At 28.3% G+C, this 20,719-nt stretch overlaps 3 protein-coding genes across 3 annotated transcripts; 1 reads left to right on the top strand and 2 right to left on the bottom strand.

Annotated features, from left to right (window-relative positions):
• Nucleotides 1-1,432: 1,432 nt before the first annotated feature.
• PmUG01_12069200 (calponin homology domain-containing protein, putative) lies at nucleotides 1,433-7,519 on the top strand (the record flags this gene model as incomplete). Its single annotated transcript, XM_029006931.1, has 1 exon — nucleotides 1,433-7,519. One exon carries the CDS (start codon nucleotides 1,433-1,435, stop codon nucleotides 7,517-7,519), a length of 6,087 nt encoding a protein of 2,028 aa, XP_028863371.1.
• A 1,547-nt stretch (nucleotides 7,520-9,066) lies between these two features.
• On the bottom strand, nucleotides 9,067-13,134 carry MDR2 (ABC transporter B family member 2, putative; the record flags this gene model as incomplete). Its single annotated transcript, XM_029006930.1, has 1 exon — nucleotides 9,067-13,134. One exon carries the CDS (start codon nucleotides 13,132-13,134, stop codon nucleotides 9,067-9,069), a length of 4,068 nt encoding a protein of 1,355 aa, XP_028863370.1.
• A 2,459-nt stretch (nucleotides 13,135-15,593) lies between these two features.
• Nucleotides 15,594-20,209, bottom strand: UTP12 (U3 small nucleolar RNA-associated protein 12, putative; the record flags this gene model as incomplete). The annotated part of the gene is made up of 2 exons (XM_029006929.1): nucleotides 15,594-19,735; nucleotides 20,107-20,209. The coding sequence occupies 2 exons, from the start codon at nucleotides 20,207-20,209 to the stop codon at nucleotides 15,594-15,596; spliced, it is 4,245 nt and encodes a 1,414-aa protein (XP_028863369.1).
• Between the last annotated feature and the right edge of the window lie 510 nt (nucleotides 20,210-20,719).

Raw genomic sequence — 20,719 nt, 5'->3', positions numbered from 1 at the left:
CATGGATAATTATATGAGGTTACAGCTTTCAAAACGTTTAAGTATGTATATATAGCTAATATTATATGTGTATACACATGTACATGTACGCATATACATATTAAAAGTTGAAGTTGTTTGAATGATCTTCAAATATTTTTGGTGCTTTTTAACGTATCAGAAAATATTCGCATAAGTAACCTTTTTTCTCGCACGATTATATAACTATTATTATCAGTAAAATAAAAAAAAAAAAAAAAAAAAAAAAATGGGTTAGCGTAAAATGACTCTATTTCAGTAGGCTTGCAAAGAATAATAACATTTTTATAGTTCACTAGTAGTGCACTTTTTTTTTTTTTTTTTTTTTTTATGTATTACCCCTTGTAAGGAAGTAAAACAAGGACTTATATATATATTATATATGTGTTTATATATGTATTTATGTATATATATTTATGTATGTATGTTTGTATGTATGTGTGACGACAGAGAAGAAATAATTTATTTTTAAATGTACAAGTAGACAACTATTTTCGTAAAATCTTTAACTTTTGCAGCTTACTACTGCAAAAGAGATAGACTTAACAAACAAATTAAACACATTAGTGCACAAAAAAAAGCAAAGTAAAAAACAACAAAAAGTAAAAACAAAATGGCCCACAAAATAACAAAGAAAGAAAAAAAAAAAAAAGAAGAAAGAAATTTTTAAAATAGTTGTGCATACACAAAATCCACGTTCGAAAGGGAAAAAAAAACAATATTGCAAAAAAAATTAAGGGAAAAGGCATCAAATAAGATATAGCTGCACATGTACGTGTAGCATTTTGTTACTACAAAAAAATGCATACATTTATTATATTTTAGTGTGTGTATAAATATTTGCAAATAATTTTGTATTTTTAAATAATTTTTTTTTTTTTTTGCATTTGCTTTCGCTTTTGTAATTTTTGTTGATGTATTATTCTAGCCTTATAGGTTCTCCAAATAAAAAAAAAAAAAAAAAAAAAAAAATGCGGCATGAGAAACATTCTAATCATATATGAATATTTTTTCCAGTAACTTGCAAAATAATTCTTTTTTTTATTTTAATAATTTAACCATTTTTAGAAAATGTAACACTTTTTCTGTATTATTATTCCACGTTTCTTTTTTTTTTTTTTTTTTTTTTTTTTGTATATTAATTTTTACATTTCATTTGAAAAAAGACAATTTTTCATGATATACTATAAAAAGTAAGAATTGCTTATTCAGTTCATTTGGTTATACAATCTTTCTATTTTTCCCATCTTTCCTCCTTCTACACGTTAAAAAGTTCATTCTTGTGAATTTGACGTTGGCCAAGTGGGTGTATGCATGTACATGTAAATACATATACACATACATGAATACAAATACGTATGCTCATGCATACACCCCCTCGCGAATACTAGAGCGAGTAGAGACCTTCCCAATAATGCAAAAAGAAATCAAAGTGGGAAAAGCAGAACTGACGGTATGGGTAGAAAAACTGCTGAAGAGAACAAATTTCGACTTTAAGAGCTTGAAATATGGAGATATTTACTTACAATTATTTGAGTGTATATGGCCCCATGTAATGAAAAAGTACAAGGGGTGTATTCACATAAACCCTTTAACAGATAAAAAGAAAAAGAAAAATTGGAATATCATAAATAATGTGCTAAGTTGTGTAAATATTGATAAAAGTTTTATTAATTATGAACAAATAGCGACAGATAATTTTAAAGAATGTTACCAGTCATTAATAATATTATATTTTTTATATTCTCTAGTTGAACATCATGAATGTGATTTTATTCTAACTTATCCAATTGACCAAAAGTTGACGGATTTTATGTCAAGTGAAGATCCCTTAACATGTTTAGTGAAAGCAGGTAGTGTGCAATTTGATGAAAATATTTTTGAAAAAATATCCAACTCATTTATCAATACAAAAAATGTAATAAAAATAGATGAACAAGGAAAAATCGATTCTTTAAAAATAAACAAATTAACGAATAATTCTTGTTCAACGGGTGAACACATTACAACAGATTTTTATAACCACGACGATAATTCTGAATGGTGCATAAATAACTGCGAACATAACTTTAGACGACAACTTAATGATTTGCAGCTAGCAGACCAAGATGGTAATACAAAGGCAAAATATTTACGTGTAAGAAATGACCAGGGCATTAGCCTAAATCGCACAAAAAATAGTAGTAGTAATAGTAATAGTAGTAAAAGTAATAGTAGTAATAGTAATAGTAGTAATAGCAATAGTAGTAATAGCAATAGTAGTAATAGCAATAGTAGTAATAACAATAGTAGTAATAATAATAGTAATAGTAACATCAATAGTAACAGCAAGAGTAACATCAATAGTAACAGCAAGAGTAACATCAATAGTAACAGCAAGAGTAACATCAATAGTAACAGCAAGAGTAACAGCAATAATGACGTAAGTACAGTACGCAGTTCTAATTATGTGCAAGATATCCCGTCCCATTTTCGTAACACGCCTCTCTACAGAAGCCACAGCGGAAGTAGTCGCTACATGATCAGCGAACATAGCAAAAGTAACAACAGTACGACTGATAAAAGCAACTGCATACCATCACACAGAGATATGCTCTGTTTATCTAAAAATAATAATTATAATTTAGAAATGAAGAAAAAAAGCATCTCAAACAATTTAAGCGAAGTTTGTACAACCCCAAGCAGTATTTTTTTTAAATATTTTAATATGAACAAAGATGAGAGTTATGATCAACCAAATGATATAAATGATTATGAGAAAAAAAATTTATCTGTTCCTCATTTAACTTTGCATAAATTTACGAATGAAGTTAAGAAGAACAACATACATAAGGATGATAAGGAGATTAATCTGAATGGTACAAATCCAAAAGTAGATGCATCCACACAAACGTGTGAAGATAGTATATCAAATTTTTTACTGAATGATGAGAGCGATAAAAATTTAGAATTCATCTGGAATAATGAACGTCAAAAAATAAAAGGAGATTCACTTATTTACTTTTTAAAAACGCAAATAAAAATGTATAAAAAGGAATTATATTTAAAAAAAGAAGAGGTACAATTAACAAAAAAGGTGCACGAAAAAGAGATCAATAACATTAATGAACTACACAACAAAGAATTAACAACACTTAAGGACAAATACGAAACAGATATATTTTATTTAAAACAACAATATTTAGAAAATATTATCACGGTCAGAAAAAATTTTGAAGTAAAGTTAAATCATATAGAAGAAGATTTATTACTAAATTTAGACATCCTAAATTGTGAAAATAAAAATTCCAGCATGTATAATGAGCGTGATAATATAAAGATCAAAAGGTGTACACAATGGTTACAATCAGAGGAGTCAATCTATAATCTAGATAGAAAAGAATCTACCTTTGGAAGCGCCGAAGATGTTAATATCTTGTCCTATAACAAACATAGTGAACATCTGAGCAATACAGAACAGCTGAACAATACAGAACAGCTGAGCAATACAGAACAGCTGAGCAATACAGAACAGCTGAGCAATACAGAACAGCTGAGTAATACAGAACAGCTGAGTAATACAGAACAGCTGAGTAATACAAAACAGCTGAGTAATACAAAACAACATGGATATATAATAAAAGAAGAAAACTACAATAATGATATGCCAAAAAAGAAAACCTTCTTAAATTTCAAATCTATATACGAGCAGGACAAACCATGTCAAATCAGTAAAATAGAGGAAGAAATAAATGTAGAGGATAAAACAACTATTCATCCAAACACAGTCGTGGAAGCAAATATTATAAATAGAACAAAAGAAACGCAATTATGCAATAACAATCACAACATGAACAAACATATTCAAGCTTCTATTGAAAAAATAAAATATGTATTAAATGAAAATAATAGGGAACACGCTTTAAACAATGAATATATAAAAAAGGAAATCTTCAATATAAGGTCAATGCTAAATGATATCTCGTTACAAAACGAAGAAAAATTTAATCACAGAAAATGGAGCAGTGAAGTTTCTAGTCAAATGGTGGAATGGATTGAAAGTAAGGCGGGAAGTGACATAGGGAATTTAACGGGAAATGAGAAAGGGAATACTATGCAAAAAAGTGTGCAATGTGGAAGTAGAAAGGAAGGTTTGCTTAAAAATCTTGCTTATATAGAAAAAATTCAAAATAAGGTTTATGCCTTAATTCGAAGCAAAAAAACTGATAGTATGGCGGATGAGGAAATTACAAATATTTTAGACAAGAGTTCACTAGTTTGTTTAATAGTTTATGTAGTCTCCTTATTGAATTTAGAAAAAACCAAAAATGAACTTTTGAAAATACAAAAGGAAAGAAATGTTTTTATAGCAGATTATATGAAAAACGAAAGAGAAAAAAAGGAACTGATGGAAAAAGAGGAACTTATAGAAAAAAAGGAATTGATGGAAGAAGAGGAACTGATAAATAAGGAAAATGTTGAAAAATATCTGGAGCATAAGAACAACAAAGGGCGTGTAAATAACTTGTCTGATGAAATCCCCAGCAACGAAATAAAAAAATTCGAAAAAGCAATACAAGTAGAAGAAAAGATAGAAAAGTTAGAAGAAAAGAACAAAAAATTACTACTTATTAATGAATACTATAAAAAAAAGTTAGAACATATAGAAATATGGAAAGGTGCTCTACAAAATTTGCGCCGAAAGTATGCACAGATTAGCGGCTATATTAGCAACTACAACAACAGTGGCAGTGACAACATCTGTAGTAGCAACATTTCCAGAAAATTTCCTAATTTTACGCAAATTCAAAAAATAGATGATCCACAAAGAGATCCCATTGATCCTCCTTTTATTATATGGTTTCCACAATTCTATCTGAACTCCTTTGAGGAGAAAAAGGAAGATGAAAGGGATGCACAGTTAATGTATCTTTTAAAAAAGCTAGGTAGATGTGACAATGAGAATAACTTAACTATTTTCGAAAATAATGATTCCCTTTATCGTAGTCCTAGTAACCTATTATCATACTATTATAACGCAGAGGAAAATAATAAATATAGTAGTTTCCTAACTAACAATGAGCAATCGGGTTTTTACATAAAAAAAGAAATGAAGCCTATAACCAGAGTTAATGGAGAAATATGTTCAACACACAAACACTCATGTTGTCTCTTGAATAAAGTAGACCTTCATACAAAAGCAGGAACAAATGACAAACTCAGTCAACTTAACCAAAGCAACACTAGTAGGAGAGACTTTCAAAAAAACTTAAAAAACGAACTGACGCATATTTTTTGGCAAATTTTAGGGGATATTTACAAATACAGAAATATTATACAAGAGGCATGCGAGTACATTTACAAAATGAAGAAGATGTTAAATGAATATGTTTCAAAGAACGAACAAATGGCAAAAGAACAGAAACAAATGTTTGATATTTGTTGTAAAAATAAGGAAAATATTTACTTGTCAGAAAAATATAATTTACGAAAAATGTTAGGACTTGCTAAATTGAACATGGAAGTGTATAAAGATAAATATACTCAAATGAAGGAAGAATACAAAAAGGAAAAAAAAAAAATACGCTTGTTAACTAATTCTTACTATGAAAATGAAAGTACCAAATATAAAATTACCATCCAGAAATTTAGACAAGTAGATGATAATTTAAAAATATATAAAGCTAGGGAAAAGAAATGGAAAAAGCTGGTAAAATTGTTAGCAGCAGAGTTAACAAATTCGTTAGTGAACAATCAAGGTGATATAAAAAATATGAACAATCAAGGTGATATAAAAAATATGAACAATCAAGATGATATAAAAAGTGTGTGGATTGAAATTACTGCAATCAGCCAAAAAAAAGGATCGAAAAGCTTCGACAAAACAAGTTATCAAAGGGTGAACATACATGATGATTACGATTATTCCGAGTTAAATAATAACACGAATGACATTGTTCAAATCAAGGACAAATCTAGTGGAGTAGAAAAAGAAAAAAAAAAAACAAACAAACAAACAAATTCTTCAACCAATGCTCAAGAACCAGAACTAAACAAGATAAGGAAGGTCAGTAATACACATATGAATAAAAAAAAAATTCTAAGTGACAAAACTTGTTCTGCTCATTCGAAAAAAAGACAAACACAGATAAGGAACAAAAAAGATGATTACTGTAGTAAGGAGGACGATATGTATTCGAAACGGAGAGAAAAGAACGAAGCAGACAATCATTACGTAAACACTTGTTGTAATCATTATTCAAATATTAACTCTAACAATGAACTAAATTTTTATAAAAATAATTTTACAATTTGTTTGGATCTTATTCAAAATAGTGACCTTCTAAATTTTTCATACACAAGTGAGTCGGAACAGTTAGGCAATGACAAAGATTTCATAATTACTGACTCTGATACGGTGGATGAACAAGGAGAAGACAATATATTGAACTACAACTCCAATCTAGAATTGAAAAAGATCAATTGGATAGGAAATAATAGCGGCAGTTATAGCAGAAGGAAGAGCGATAGAGGAAATGAGTCAACTATAAAGGACGATACATTAATTGCTGAGAGCGAGTGGACGTCCACGCTTAGACAAATGGCGAAAGAATCTTGTGTAATGTTTCAAAATATTGTTAACATGAAAGAAAAAGAGATAAAGGAAAAAAAAAAAAAAATAGCAAGTCTGGAAAAGGAACTAATAAAATTAAAAGAAGAAAATGTAAATGAAAAAAATAAATATATATGTTTAGAAGAAAAAAAAGAAATTTTAAAATCTAAACTGAACACTTTAAGTAATAATGTGAATAATTTAAATGAACATATATTTTTATTAAATAGAGACAAAATATATTTAGAAAGTAAAAACTTAACGAAAATGCAACAACTTAATATGGTCATAAGAAAATATAAAAATACCCTAAAGTCAATTAAGAATTATGTGGGAAAATATTCCTCTGTTTTATATTTATTAGACAGTTTATCTCAAGATGATGAAAATGTAATTTTGGGTTTAGCAAATGTCGATGAAAAGGAGGAGCACGAGCAGTTAAATTTTTCCCTTGATCTGGCAGACAACATTCACATAACGAAAAATGAAAAAAATAGCGAAAAAATGGACGTAAAATTGGAAGATAAAATGGACGAAAAAATGGAAGTAAAAATAGACGAAAAAATAGAAGAAAAAATGGAAGTAAAAATAGACGAAAAAATGGACATAAAAATGGACGAAAAAATAGAAGAAAAAAGGAACAAACAGTGGAACAAACAATGGAACGAACGATGGAACGAACAATGGAACGAACAATGGAACGAACAATGGAACAAACAATGGAACAAACAATGGAACGAAAAAGAATATATCGGTAATGAGGATGGGCCAATAAAAGAAAGTACAAACGGTTCTCAAGTGTTGGCTAACTTTTCAAAGATTAGAATTTCAACAGTAAACAATAAAAATAAACACATCCCCGAATGCTCACTTAGCGACCTCATTAACGAAATAGAGTATGATCATTAAATGTAGTTCATCTCGAGTATACGCGCGCGTACGTACACATGTAAATATGCCTATGTGTTTATATACATATATATATATATATATATATATATATATATATATATATTTACACATAAATGTATATTACTCCAAAATTTATGCCTTCCTCTTGTATAAAGCATGTATCCCTCCACTATAATGTACTTTTATGGTGCTAATTTTTACATAATATCTTTGTGTATTTCCTTTTTATTTATTTTTTGTGTCTATTCCTTTTTCCTATTTTTTCTTTTTTTTTCTTCTTTTTTTTCTCTTCAAATTTAGCCTTTGGTATTGTAACAATTATACATTTAAGCGATAGGGGTTTAAAATTAGCGACGTTATTACATGTGTATGTATATATTTTTATATATATGTATAAATATAAGTGTATATATATAAATATATTTTTTGTTTTTTCAACGAATTCCATAATGACTTCACTTTAAACTTATGTGTGAGTTTTAAAAATTATTCAAATGATGGACGAAAAAATAAATACGAATTACATTATAATAACTATATATATGTAAAGAAATACGCTTAAAAAAATTAGGAGGCGCCTGAATTGTGCACAAATGTATATATATATATATATATATGTATATGTATATGTATATATATATATATATATGTATATGTATATATATATATATGTATATGTATATATATATTTATATGTATATGTATACATATGCATATATACGTATATATAATGGTACAACGAATTAATTTTACATAGTATGAAAAAAGAAATTATGGTCACCTATTTATGTTGAAGTACTGTTCCATCATTGAACAATTAATATTTACCAAATGATGGAAATTATGAAACTACTATGACGATGTATTAATGAATTAATGTAAAAACTTGGGAGTAAAAGTAGACCAAGTATATTTACATGAAACATAATTTAAAAGCTGTTAACCAACACGAGCACATGCATATTTATGTGCACGTATAAGCATATATATGTGTTTAAATATGTATTTAACCAGGTACGTATTTACGCATGTGTGTATATATACACATATGTAAGCATCTTTGTATGTGTGTACGGGAGTTAAAGCAATATTTATTAACGAGCATGAATATACGAAACGATGTTTCCTGTGCAAAAATAAGTGTGCAATTTAATATGAAAAACATACAAATGAAAATTAATATCTTTGTTAGAGTGTCTTATCCAAGAAATTAATAAAATTTATTATTATTAACTCAAATGTAAATGAATTTAAAAAAAAAAAAAAAATTTTGTGAATATATGCAAACTATATTTACTTGTATATCTGACCTATATAGAGTTATTATTTTCTCTATCAAATTTTTACCATTTAATTAATTATTCACTCACAGCTTTACTTATTTATTTTCAATTATACCATAAACAGCATCTTTTGAGGGGACACTAATATAATACAGCTCTGCGTATACAATTATTGTAAATGATATTTCAATGTGAATAAAATTTTTTTTTTTTAATTTTCACATGTGTATAACTATTGCTACCAACTTATATCCCTTCGTTTCAGTAATAATTGTCCTCGTCTCGATCATTATTATTAACGTTGTTATCATTCGTACTACTCCCCAGGTTGTATCTGACATCATTCCCATTATAGTTGCTGTTGCTGTTATACCCGTAATCATCATCTACGCTGCTATAGCGAGTATTATAATTGTTATTGATATTGTTATTGTTACTGCTGTTATTGTTACTGCTGTTATTGTTACTGCTGTTATTGTTACTGCTGTTAATGTTATTGCCGCTAATGTTATTGCCGCTAATGTCATTTCCGATAGGATCACTGGCGCTAAGATTGTTGTCTCTCGCCTGCTCGTCTATGGTATTCTCACCATGGTTACTCTTACCCTCTACATCCTTAGCGCTATAATTACTGTTATATATATTACTGTATCCAATATTATTTCCACTAAGGCTATCGTTCATATTATTGTTGCTACTACTTTCATTGTTGCTACTAGTGCTACTGTTTCTAAAGTCATTACCTCTATCCTTATGTTCACTATTGGCGTCAATCTTGTCGCCATACTTGTCTTCATAAGTCATATCCTTGTTGTCGCTCCTACCGCTGTTAACACCGCTATCTCCACGTAAGCTATCGTTATAGCTATCATTATAGCTATCGTTGCCTTCATTGTTATTGTTATTGTCATTGTTATTGTCATTGTTATTGTCATTGTTATTGTCATTGTTATTATCATTACTATTGTCATTGTTATTGTCATTGTTATTATCATTACTATTGTTATTGTTATTGTCATTGTTATTATCATTACTATTGTCATTACTATTTTCATTGCTATTGTCATTGCTATTACCGCTGCTATCACCACTGTGATCACTATCTTTATCCTTTTCCTTTTCCTTTTTGTTACCAGCGCGGTACACACTATTTTCATTACTGTTCGTGTTAACATTGTAGCTGTCATATGCACTATGGTTGTAATTGCGCATACCTCTGCCGTTTTGCATCTTGTGTATATTATGAACGCCGTGGCCGCTATATGCACTGCTCCTGCTTTTAACAACACTGCTCGTACTACTGCTATTCTTGGCACTTTTTCCACCCTCTTCTCCTCCTTTACTACTACTACCACAGAGGTCCTTACTGCTATTACCACAGATTTCCTTACCGCTACTACCACAGATTTCCTTACCGCTACTACCACAGATGTCCTTACTGCTACTACCACAGACGCCCTTATTACTACTATGATCAAAATAATTGTTATTTGCGTCACTACCTGAGACACTATTTTGTGCACTGCCAGATCTACAGCTAGTCATTAAATCATTTTTAGAAGAATTTGTTGTTTTCTTAGTACGTGGTAGACTTTTATTTTCATCATTACATGAAGAAGTATTATCTGTGTATAAATCATTTGATCGTGATTGCATGTTCCACATCTCTGTATATTCACCATTGAGTTTTAACAAATATTGATGCGTCCCTCTCTCTATAATTCTTCCTTTATTTAATAATATAATTAATTCCGATGAAGAAATGGTACTAAGTCTATGCGCAATAATTATTAATGTTCTATTTTTTCTTAAATCTTCTACCGCTTTTTGAAATAAAAATTCTGTTCTTGAATCTAAGGAACTAGTAGCTTCATCAAATATAACAATTTTTGGATCTTTTAATAAACATCTAGCAATAGCGATTCTTTGTCTTTCTCCTCCTGATAACTTAACACCTTTGTCTCCCACTAGTGTTTCCCACTTTTTTGGTAGTGATTCAATAAAATCATATAACTGTGCAGATTTCACCGCTTGTATTAATTGTTCTTCAGTTGCATCTAATTTACCATATAAAATATTATACCTTATAGTTTCATTAAATAAAATAGTATCTTGTGGTACTATACCTATTACATTTCTAATAGAATTTCTAGTATAATCACATACATTCCTACCACCTATCTTGATTTCTCCTTCTGCATCATAAAAACGATATAACAATTTCGAAATGGTAGTTTTTCCTGAACCTGTATGACCAACAATAGCACATGTTGTACCTGGTTGTATATAAATATTAATATCCTTTAAAGACATGTGTAATGGTTGAGAAGGGTAAATAAAATTAACATCAATAAATTGAATACTCACACCAAACTTCTTCTCATGAGATGTCAGTGCAAATGGTTCTAATCCAGAGTCATCAGACATATCAATTTTTTCTCTCAAAATGTCTGTAAGGTCACTAATATCTGTAAATGATTTTACTATGTTTGCATAGAGAGTACCTAATATACTTAACGGGGCAAATACATTGGATGTATATACAACAACACTTATAAATGTTCCACTATCTGCTCCATCTTTTATTATCATATATATAACACATAATAAGGTAAAGAATAGAGTACTATTTAATATAAATTGTTGAATACTATTCAAAATACCTAAACTGTTCAAAATTTTAAGGTTATATCTATTATAGTTTGACAAAGCATTACAAAATCGTTTTATTTCAAAATTTTCATTACTAAAATATTTTACATTCTCATAGTTTGTCAAAGAATCATGTGCTATATCATGATATACATTATCCATTTTATTTGCTTTACTTCGAATTTTTTTTCTCCATTTTGTTATTTTTATTGTAGCATATATATATAATGTTAAACCGATAAAAAGTACACTACCTAAGAGACTATTCTTATATTTAAATACAAATATAACACATGTTACAACTCCTTCTATTGTTGCTGGTATGATATACATTAATAAAGAATTCATTAAACTGTTAGCACTTTCAGTGCCTCTATCAACTATTCTCATTATACCTCCAACATTTTTTGTTGAAAACCATTCATACGATAAATTATGAAAACTTTGAAATATTGATTCTTGTAATTCGATAAATGCAGACTGCTGTACTTGTGAATATAATATCCCACACATTTCCTTCAAAAATTTGGATATAAAAAAAAAGGTTACATATAATGCCAAAAAATAAATAGAATTTGTCATATTTTTTTTTAAAACCTCATTTGATGCTATACCAAGATATATGGGAGAAATTACACTAAAAATTTTTGATAAAATGATAAATAAAATTATGAACACTATATAAGTTCGCAACGTTAAACTGTTTCCTTTTAAATCTACTCTTCTACTAGGCCATAAATAGGGTAACAAAATATTCTTAAACTCTTTGTATGTTAATTTATTTTCTAAATAATTTATATTAGCATTAAAAGAAGCACAATCTTCATCATTATTTTCATGGGAATAATTTTTTTTTTTTTTTTTAAGCAAAGCTTCATTTATGTTTTTTCCTCCAATTACATTGTCCGCTATCTGAGTAGATTTCTTTCTGTACCATCTTCTACATCTTTTTACATTCTTAAATACTTCATCTGAGTTTTTTAACTTACTATACGATAAATTAAAATCTGTAATATTTTTATAGTCTATTGGTATTGTATCATTATTTAAGGTACTACAATCTGTATCTAGTATGTCACTTCTTAGTTCCCCATTGAACAATTTGTACTTCTTGGATTTTATATCTCTGAGTAAAATTCTTTCCAATTCCGTTTCAGCTATTATGTTTCTTTTCTTAACATTATATAATTTATACTGACAATAGTAGAAATATATGGACGACAGTACACTATATATAATGATAGACACTCTAGCTATATTTAAATACAAATTATTGGAAAAATTTTGATCTGGATTTACATTATAATGAAAATTTATCATCTTTATACAATTCGTGAGTGCTAGAATCCCTGTGAAATGCCTTGAGAACACATATACATTTTCTAATGTATTTAATTTACTTATTCTCGAATAAAAAAAAAGTAAAAGGATGGTATATACTATTCTTGTAATATTTAAAAAAAATAAATCTATTAACGATTTATAAAAATTATAAAATATTTCCTTTTCATATTTATAACAAAATTTTATACTAAATTTATAACAACTAAAAAATAATAATATTAATATTACAATATCTATTAAGTGATATATAGTTAAATTTTTATGTATTTTTCTTCTTTTTATCTCATTTTGAATTCCTAGATATCTTAAATACTCATAGTTCGATACATCCATTTTTATGATCATATATCTTCTTTCAGACAAATCTTCAAGAGTCAATTTTTCTCACTCAAAAAAAAAAAAAAAAAAATGTACCATATAATTCTTTTTCTCAAAAAGGGAAAATAAAAAGATACTAAAAAATTTCGTCCCTCCCTCGATCAAGCTCCAAGTTGTCAAGTTGCAAATGTTTGAAGTTACAAAAGTTCGATGTTACAAAATTTTGAAGTTTAAAAAATTTGACGTTACAAAAATTTGTAGTTCCAAAGATTTAACGCTTCGAAATAATTTAGTGATGAAGCTATGATGCTGAAAAATTATGTAGATACGAAGTTATGACGCTGTAAAATTATTTATTTGCTACGTTACAAAGCTGTGAAATATAAGCAAAGAGGGGAAGAAGCCCTGAATTCGTATACAAGTAATACCATATACATGTTTTGTATTAATATTACTTATCTAAATAATGATATAGATATAGGCTCATAAAAAAAAAAAAATGAAAAAAAAAAACACACAAGTAAAAAAAAAAATAAATTTATTAAACAAAATTATTAAAGAAAATTATTACACAAAATTATTATACAAATTTATTATACAAAATTATTATACAAAATTATTATACAAAATTATTATACAAAATTATTATACAAAATTTAAAAATTGATAATGCTGAATGGGAATAAATATTATTATATGTAAATGTCCAATTAATAGTACCTACCCATTGCTTCTTATGGGTTACTCTTCATTGCTTGTTTATTAATATACTGACGTAAACTTGTGGAATGTATTTTTATATTTTTTTACGTATTTAAATATAAAAATCCTTTTTTTTTTTCAAATATGCTTCTTCATTCCTGTTCTTTTTTTCAATGTTTATTAAGGATTTTTCTTCTTTAATGTTCCTTAATATTTTTTTTTTGAAGTTATGTACTTTTCTTTTTTTTTTATAACGTTCATTTTATTACTTTTTTATTATTTTATTTTATTTTTTTAAGTTTATTATTGGCTTTTATTTCATTTTCATTTTCCTTCTCCTCTTTCTTTTTTTTTTTTTTTTTTTTTGTCCTTAGTACAATTTATTATTGTACTTCATTTAATTTAATAAAATATTATTTTATTATTTATTTTTTTTTTTTTACTTTCCGTTTATTTTATATTTTTTCTTTCTTCCAATTTAATTCAATTTATTTTATTTCATTTAATTTTGCTTTGCTTTATTTTTGCTTTATTTCGCTTTACTTTTTGTAGATATATTATTTAACAATTATAATAGTGCTATTGGACATGTTCTAATTTTTAACGATTATTTATCATATGAATGTACAAATTTTTTTTTACACGTTAAAGTTTTCACTTTTGTTTGTTCCATTGGTAATGTATTTTAAAACTTGTATGGGTCATGTTACTCAGTTCGAGAAACGGGATTTCCATTCATATTTCCCACGTTCACGTCCCTTTTTCTTTTCTTTTCTTTTCTTTTTCTTTATTCTTTTCTTTAATCTTGGCCTTTATGCTTTTCCTTTTTCTTTTTTTCAATTTATCCCTGGAAAATTGCTCATTTTTCCAATATATGGAAACGAAAACACTATTTGGAAAAAATGCTTCTCTAATCAATTATTTTGATTTATATATATAAGTGTACACTACACATAAAAGGGAAAAAAAAAAAAAACAAAAACACACTGCAGTTTTTATGCTATATTTAACAAAATAAAACATAATTAAAAAAAACGTTTTTTTTACACTTTTCTATATATTTTCTTATGTTGTATAAATATATGTGTGTTTTCAATTTAACCCCAGTGCTCTTTCAATTATAGTATAAAATACATTTTAAGCGCAAGAGGAAAAGGGGGAAATATATTTTCATTTAATTAAAAAATTAAAAAAAAAAGGAAAGTTGAGCACAAAAATGTCAAAGGCGTAAAATAAAAGTAATAAAAAAAGGCAAAATAAGATAAATCTCAATAAAATGACGTTAAACGAAAAAGAAACGAAAATGAGTTTAAAAAAAGGAGAATATAATTCGAGTTTATATGTGAAACAGGAAGAAATAATGGGAGTACGTATGTGCAAATGGAAAAAGGAAATATGTGTTTATACAGAAAAAAAAAAAAAAAAAAAGGAAAGAACAACACATTTATGTGTAAAAAAACAAAACTTAAAAAATTTCACGTGTGAATTTATGTTCCTATATTCAACAAATTTGAAATGGCTAAGATTTTTTTTTCATTTACATTTTTTTTTTTTTTTTTTCTTCTGCTATATTGTGTGTAACCCACGTTTTAGTAAATGTTTTTCAAGTCCCCTGTTTTTTATCTTTACTTTCATGACTTTTTCTCATAAGCAGTTTCCATGTTTTAAATACAACCCCAAGCTCAATATTTTTATTTTCTTTTGTTCTTCATCCTGATCTAACTATTTGTTTATTTATGCTCTTTTACCATTTCTTCCTCGATCGAGTATTATTACTTATCTTCATCTTCCGCACCGTCTGTTATTTCATCTTCCGCACCATCTGTTATTTCATCTTCCACACCGTCTGTTATTTCATCTTCCGCACCGTTTGTTATTTCGTCTTCCTCGTCTTCTGTTTCTTTGTCGTCCTCGCCACCCGTTTCATTTGCCGCTTTTCGTGCTACATCAGACCCCCTTAATGATCCATTAATGTGTAACTTCTTGCGTACCCCCTTTTCAGCTTTAAAATTTTTCCTTGATCTTCTCTTTTGTTTATAACGAGACAGATTATCCCTCTGCAACTGTGCATTCAGATATAGTTCATCGATAACGTCGTTATCATCATCGCCATTCACATCATCGCCATTCACATCATCGCCATTCACATCATCGCCATTCACATCATCGTCATTCACATCATCGTCATTCACATCATCTTCACTCTCATTGTCATCATCATAACCGTCGTTGTCCAACGAATTTATCAAAAAATCCAGAGTCGTCTGATTAAAGGAACATTGCTCTACTGACTTTTTCAAATGAGGCGTAATAAGTTGATGCAACTCATAAAGGAGGAATCTAAATTTGGTGTCGAATAAGAACTGATTTCTGTAAATATTTATAATTGACAAAACGATGTTTATTGAATATTCTACATGGAAATTAAAATTTCCACATGCGATAAATTTTTTGTAATTATCTTGAATTTTTTGAAAAAAGTAAAAAGCGATAAGATACGTTTTAATATAATTTAACAATTTATAAGCATAAGAAAAAGGTAAAGATATTAAGACTTCATTTAATATATTATTTTTAATATTACACATAACTTCAATTATAAATTCAAATGGATTTTTATGTAATAATTCTGGTCTAGGTTTTGGTTTATTTGGTGCTTGTACAAAATCTGGGAGTTCATTTTTTTGTTTTGCTTCTTCATACGCTGTTAAATTTTTGTAATAGATATCTAATAAAGTCAATTCTTCTTCAATAATATCTAAATATTCTATCAATTTTTCTGATGACTTAATAGTTTCAATGGTTTTAATTGTAGCTTTATTTAGCAATACATTTTTCTCTACAGAAGATGGATATAATAAATCATTTCTAAGTGCTTCCTTTTCTATTTGTAAATTCAATTCTTTATCTCTTTCTTCTTCTAAGAATATTAAATCATCTCCTCTTTTCCAGTATCTAATACTCTTGAAATTTCCAGAAGTTAAAAAAAAATCATCGGTTGAACTAATTACTAAGGATGTTAAAGTACCAAAAGTCCCATCTACAGTACAAATACATTGAAATTTTACGCAGTCCCACATCTTTATATATCCATCTCTTGATATACTTATTAAATTATTATGTTCATAAAAAAATTGAATTCTCGTTAATACATCACAATCTATATGCAACCTCTTGTTTATACTACCATATTCTAAATTCCATAAAAATAAATACTTGTCTGATGAACCAGATGCTAATATCTTGTTATCCTTCGAAATATCCATACACGTAATTGGCAAACTATGTCCATATAATGTTAAATGCAGTTTTAACGTGTCACTATACAACACTTCTATTAAATTGTTTAGATACCCTATACATATGTATTTTCCATTAGGAGAATACATAGCGCAACTTACTTTGTCCGTCAAGTTGTAACACTCCCTTTCATGGAACATCACTGCACATATGTCGTCCTCCACTTCATCTTCCATTTCTTCCTCAGTTTCATCTTCCATTTTGTCCTCCGCTTCAAATTCCATTTTGTCCTCCGCTTCAAATTCCATTTCTTCCTCAGTTTCATCTTCCATTTTGTTCTCCTCTTTGCCAGTGGTTCCCCTTCTACTTCCGAGTTTTCTTTCCTTTTCCCTTTTACCATCCCTTACTCCTTCTTTTCCCCCCTTTTTTCTCCCCACATTAATACCTCCCCTGTTTTCTTCCCCTGTGTCGCTATCTTCTGTTCTTTTCTTACTTCTCCATAAGTTTGGATTTCCCCCTTCTTCTCCACTTTGATCTTCACTATTCTTGTTACTCACTTGTTTCTCACCTGTGGTAAATTCAAAAATTTTTAAATAGTTCTCCTCGCCTACTGACAAAAAACCATTACTTCTCGAATCCTTGCACAGATTAATAATCCTATTTGCATGCGCTTTATACGTATGTACTAATTCAATATTTTTTAATTCATATACATAAATATATCCAGTATCATTACTAATTACTATATACTCGTCATTATGGAAAAAGAAAGCACTAGTAGATCCTTCAGAACAAATTGTTATAACATTTTGAAAATTTTTCATATTCCATACTTTTACATACTTCTTACATATCGAAATCATTAACTCATTATTTTCTGATAATTTCAAAAAATCAACTGAGCTATTATGCCCTTTATTTATTTCGCATATTTCTTTGAAGCACTTGGAATAGTCGTATATTTTCTTTTCCACAATCTTTGCGCCATGCATTACATCTTCTCCATTTTCTCCCTTCTTTTCCCCACTCTCGTCTTCAGCCTCGTTCTCACTCTCATCCTTATCTTCCTCTTCCTCATACATTTGCTGCTTCTGCTTCTGCTGCTGCTCCTCCTCCTCTTCATCCCCTTCCTTTTTCTCCTTCTCCCCCTTGTTACATTCCCTCCCCTCACTAGTCACTTCTACCCCCCTGGGAGAAATACCTTCCTGCAACCCTTGTCCCTCGTTCATAACAAGAAAAATATCTCTATTATTCAAAATATCAAAAAGGTTCACCTGAAATATGTGCAAACGATTTGAACTATATGAAACGAGGAAATAAACATAATTGTCCTTTTTCCTTTTCTTGTAAATGTCAATATCTTGTAGTTTAAATTTACAGTTGTGATAAAATAAATATTTGACTTCATCATCTGCTGTATGAATTTCGTACTTTTTATAAATATCTATTTCTTGTTCTATTTCTTCTAATTTTTGTTGTAAATTATTGTAATCAATAGCATTTTTTCCTTTAAACTTCTCTATTCTTTTTTGCTCTTTTATGATTGCTTTTTTCTTTTTATTTAACTTTTCTACATATCTTTTTTTCCTGTTCTTTTCTGATTTTTTTTGATTTTTTACAGAATTTATTTTATATATTTCTATTTTTTTTGAATTCGTGCAGCATACGAGTATTCCGCTGTTATCCCCTTCTGAGCAGTAGCTGGATCTGCTGCAAAACTTAACAGAGCGGTTTAGGGTGTTATTCAGAAAGTTAAGGGTATTTTTGTCTTCTGCTAATACATTCACTGCATCGTCTTCTCTTCCCCCACAGATTCCACCACGACAGAAGTTTGCATTAGTACCACTACTACCATCGTTGCCGTTGAAGCCGCTCTCATCGTTTGCTCCCCCTTCGTGGCAGTCATTATCCAACGAGAGGAAAAAGCTGTCCTTCTGCCCTTCCTCCAAATATGCTTCATGTTCAATACAGAAGACCATTTTCATGCTAGAAATCCTGCAATTATTTGTCCTCTTAATACTAGTTAAGAAGGTAATATAAACAATGCAATTTGTAAATTTATCTTTTATATTAGAATACAAATCTATTTTGTATATTCTTAAAAAAGAGAAACAAGCAATAATTAACCTAGTATTTGTTTCATTTACTATTAAGCAAGTAATATCCTCTTCACAGTCTACTACTGTCTGAACACATGATTGAATATTTAATTCCCATACTTTAATTAAACAATCCTTTGAAACACTAATTAATAAATTGTTACTAATAAAATCATCTACATAATCATTTCTCATTTTTAAAAATTCGACATCAGTTACAATATTACTATGTCCTTCTAATTTAAATATTCCTTTATCATTAGTTACATCCCATATTATAATATTAGTATCTTTACTACAAGAACATAAATAATTACCATCCTTGTTAAATTTTAACTTACATATTGTTGCTGTATGACCAGTAAAGGTGGACACTATTCTATTCTCTTCTATATCAAATAATCTAATCGATCCATTCATGTATCCAACTGCTATTATATTTTTATTTTTCTCATTTATACAGATATATGTTACATGATAGGAAAAAAAATAGTAAGGAGCTACAAAAGGAACTGTTAATTTTTTTTTTATTTCCTTTTCATTCACATTCCATACACTCACACATTCGTCATGTCCTGTAAAAAAGATAATGGGTAAATAAGTAAATAAATAAGTACATAAATACGTGAGTAAATAAATAAGCAAATAGTTAAACATGTAAACAGATGAATAAATAAATCCCCGCATGTAAAAACAGCTATACTGTACGCAGAGATATTGAACTGGGGAAAATGGGAATAATAGAACAGCAACACGAGTGATATGGCAGTAATGGGGTATACTCTACACATACAGATGTACGTACATATATACATAATGCATTATTAAATGGGAAAAAAAAAAAAAAAAGGGGGCACCAAAAGTTTTATTGCAATATTTTGACGACCCATGTTATATCCTTTCTTTTTCATTTTGCTTAGTTTTATATCCCATTTTTTTTCCTTACCAGATAAAATGTTGTTGTAATTAAGGAAAACACAGTTGGACGTTCTTGAATTAACGATGCCGAAGCAGTCTTCAAATTCATATCTGTCGTATGATTTCACCATCTTAATTATCAAAATATAAACAAGGTAAAAATTAAAGAAGCGAAGATTCGGTAAAAAGATTTGCAAATTATTCTCATTTAAAAAATTAAACACATATTTCTCTGCATTCTGACAATTTTGTATATTTACCTACGTATACGCCTATACAGTTTATGCGCACATATATATATATATATATATGTACATTATATATAAACGCATATATAATTTCAAAAATGGATTTACGAGTATTCTGAACAAACGTCACTTTGCCTGAACGTCAAATACGCATTTGCATTAAGCGTAAAATATATATTTTATACAAAAAAATACGACACATATGCATATATACATACATAAACATATATATACAAACCTGAATTTATATATACATACGTTTATATAGATCTACATAATAATATATGCCATATACGAGAGAAAACAAATATTGTAAAATTTTCGCTCAACTACGAGTTATCCGCTTCGTTGTATATTCAAAAATAATTTGAACGAATTAAACTTTATTTTTTA

Source organism: Plasmodium malariae (assembly GCF_900090045.1).
Source record: "Plasmodium malariae genome assembly, chromosome: 12".
NCBI classification, from domain to species: Eukaryota; Apicomplexa; class Aconoidasida; order Haemosporida; family Plasmodiidae; genus Plasmodium; species Plasmodium malariae.
This window is presented reverse-complemented; position numbering and strand designations above follow the sequence as displayed.